General features: G+C 36.5%; 1 protein-coding gene across 2 annotated transcripts in view; it reads right to left on the bottom strand.

The window, feature by feature from the left end:
- wdr11 (WD repeat domain 11) overlaps nt 1–3243 on the bottom strand; it is a 140106-nt gene that overhangs the window by 83260 nt on the left and 53603 nt on the right. For both annotated transcript variants that reach the window (XM_016507319.1, XM_016507320.1), the window contains exon 12: nt 2502–2608. In XM_016507319.1, the coding sequence (XP_016362805.1) occupies nt 2502–2608 (107 nt within the window). The remainder of the gene's footprint in view (nt 1–2501; nt 2609–3243) is intronic.

The raw sequence follows: 3243 nt of genomic DNA, 5'->3' as shown, positions 1-3243 counted from the left end.
GATGAGCATAGACAACAGAGAGAGAATTCAATTCAGCGCTTTTATTTCCAATATGTGCTCATTCATGGCTGCATATTATTTAATTCAGGCAAAGTTATGTCTTTATTGGGACAGGACTTGACGGATTATCTTACGTGACTCCGTGAGTTGGCCTCTATTTCTTAGAGCCAAGCTGCATAAACTACATATCAGGCATTTATATAATGCATCTAATTTGTGCATAAATGGCTATGTTAAAAAAAAACTATAGCAACTATATCAAGTACCTGCACGCCGTTGTTGTTGTCTCGTCTCCCCTCATACGCGCTGCAATGGCGATCCTGCGTGCAATTCTCAAAACGCCCACAAGATGGCGGCGTTTATCAGTGAATCCGATATTACAAAACCGATATCCGATTATGGTAAAATGCCTAAATATCTGGAAAAATATCGGTAAATCGATATATCGGTCGATCTCTATTTACAAGATGGAAATATAGACTAAAAAAATATATTTACACTTGCTCTGTCCTACGTCCATGACACTGACTCACTGCGGAGTTGCCAGTTTTAATCTTAACAGCTCTTAACGCCGAATGTGCACTTGGACGGTTAGATACATGATGGGCTAGTATAAAAAAATAAAATAAATTAAGGTCTTTCCAGCATTAAGGTAATCCTGCTTTTTTTTTAATAATCTTGTCTCAGTTACAAATTTGACTGGTAAAAGATAAAGAATGAAAGCCCCTTTTGTATTGCATTGCATTGCATATGACAGATTGATAAAAAGACATGCTATTTATGACTGGATGTAACTTTTGATACTTCGCGGTAAAAGTGGCTCTCCGATTGACTTTGCCCTATCATTTCCTCCCATGAAAAAAATAGTGACGACCACTGCTTCACATACACTCATTATAATAATTGTTATATTTTTCCTGTGCCCTTCAGCAAGTAGGAAATATACAGACATAGAATAAAGTTACCAAATACTAAATTCTAAATTAAATATAGATGAATTCTTAAAAGGATAGTTCACCCAACAATGAAAATTCTGTCATTAATTACTAACCCTCATGTCGTTCTAAACCTGTAAGACCTTAGTTCATCTTCGGAACACAAATTACCACAATCAAGGCACAGAAACGTAGCAAGGACATCGGTAAAATAGTCCATGTGACATCAGGGGCTCAACAGTAATTTTACGAGAATACTTTTTGTGCGCAAAGAAAAGAACAGCATTTCTGTAGATGTATTGGCAGCAGCAGCAGTGTTGTAGATCTATTCCGCCAAGACCAAATACAGTGCACAGCATGAATGAGTACACCCCCTCTGAATAAATATAAAATATGTATTTTCTTAATGATCACTAATATAATTCATGGAACGATGGCAAAATTCAAACATATTAAACATATACTCAACAAAAACAACAAAATATATGCCAATATTTTCTGTACGATAAGTAAATTAGCCAATTTTGTTTAAATGAAGGATTGCAGAAATGAGTACACCCTAGATTTAATTCAGAAAATTTCTAATATTCTAGTACTTAGTATGTCCCCCAGAACTTAAAGTATACTGATGCATGTCACTTCTGCAGGCTGCGTCATACTCTGTGAGATAAAGTTTCACTCTTTTCACAGCTTTTGCCGGCTCTGAGACACTTTCACAATGTTTCTCCTGCTCTTTTTCTAGCAAAAAAATCACTCATCACTAAATGAAAACTTAAAGTGAAGACCTGATTATTTCAGGAGCCTTATCACAAGTCCATTGTTTTTGAATGTTGGTGCTACTTCTGCTATATTTTCACACTTAAAACAATAATTTGGTATTCCTCTTGTACCATTGTCCTCTTTTATGCTAAGAAATAAGTCACCTGGCAGTTCCCTCTCAAGTGGTTCCACTGCTGCCAGCATTAAGTCTGAGTATGATTCAGTGGGCTATATAACACTTTTAATTGTCAGGAAGTTACATGTCTTTAAAAGTTTTGGTTCAATATACTTACCTGTTGATCAAAAATAGCCTTAAACCTATACACTTTTTTTTTTTTTTTTTTTTTTTTTAGTAACTTTCAGGGGGGGGTACTCATTTTTGCAACACAAAATGTTATCACTTTGATAAGAAAATCTTATTTTGCGGAATAATTTTGGCATTCTTCTTTGGTAATTAATCAAGCAGGCTTGTTGGAACATTACTTCTCCAAAGAACCCTAACATGTCTTCTAAGTAAAGAGTAATTGCCGAATTTGTTAAGTTTTATAGGGGGTGTACTTATTTATGCTGTGCACTGTACATTGACTTTGTCATGTCCATACCATGCCAATCTTTCCGAGAGTTGTCATGACAGAAATATAGTTATTGTTGTTGTAAGCATTCTGGGTGTGAATGGGTTTGCTAAACTTGAGTATTAACAATTGCAGCAGCGATGTTTGAATAATGAAATACCACTGAAAATGAACAGTCATTTTTTCAATCAACATAAAAATACCAGTGTGTAACGTGTCTGTGTGTGTGCTTTACCTGTGCGTAAGTCCACATGCTGCAGTTCATTCCTCACAAGTCCAAGGTTGTTGGGAACAGAGGTGGCGAAGGACAGAAAACTAGTCAGACTAACCCATTCGATTCCTCTGCAAGAGATGAGGATATCAGAGAATAAAATTAGAAGAACATTTCATTTTTTCAAAATTTTGTCAATCACTTACCTCCATGTCGTTCCAAACCCCTAAAAGCTTCGTTCGTCTTCGGAACACAATTTAAGATATTTTGGATGAAAACCGGGAGGCTTGTGACTGTCCCATTGACTGCTAAGTAAATTACACTGTCAAGGTCCAGAAAAGTATGAAAGACATCGTCAAAATAGTCCATCTGCTATCAGTGGTTCAACCGTAACATTATGAAGCGACGAGAATACTTTTTGTACGCAAACAAAACAAAAATAACGACTTTATTCAACAATTTGTCTCCTCTGTGTCTCTCCGCATCACTGTAGTGCCATTTTTGAGAATAACCACTGAACGCAAGCAGCGTACGCTCTTCTGTGTAAGCGGATATTCTCCAAAATGGCGCTACATTGATGCGGAAAGACACAGAGGAGACGAATTGTTGAATAAAGTCGTTATTTTTGTTTTCTTTGCGTACAAAAAGTATTCTCGTCGCTTGGCAGATGGACTATTTTGACGATGCCTTTCATACTTTTCTGGACCTTGACAGTGTAATTTACTTGGCAGTCACAAGCCTCCCGGTTTTCATCCAAAATATCTTA

Source organism: Sinocyclocheilus anshuiensis, unplaced genomic scaffold (assembly GCF_001515605.1).
Source record: "Sinocyclocheilus anshuiensis isolate Anshui unplaced genomic scaffold, SAMN03320099.WGS_v1.1 scaffold1938, whole genome shotgun sequence".
Lineage (NCBI taxonomy): Eukaryota > Metazoa > Chordata > Actinopteri > Cypriniformes > Cyprinidae > Sinocyclocheilus > Sinocyclocheilus anshuiensis.
This window is presented reverse-complemented; position numbering and strand designations above follow the sequence as displayed.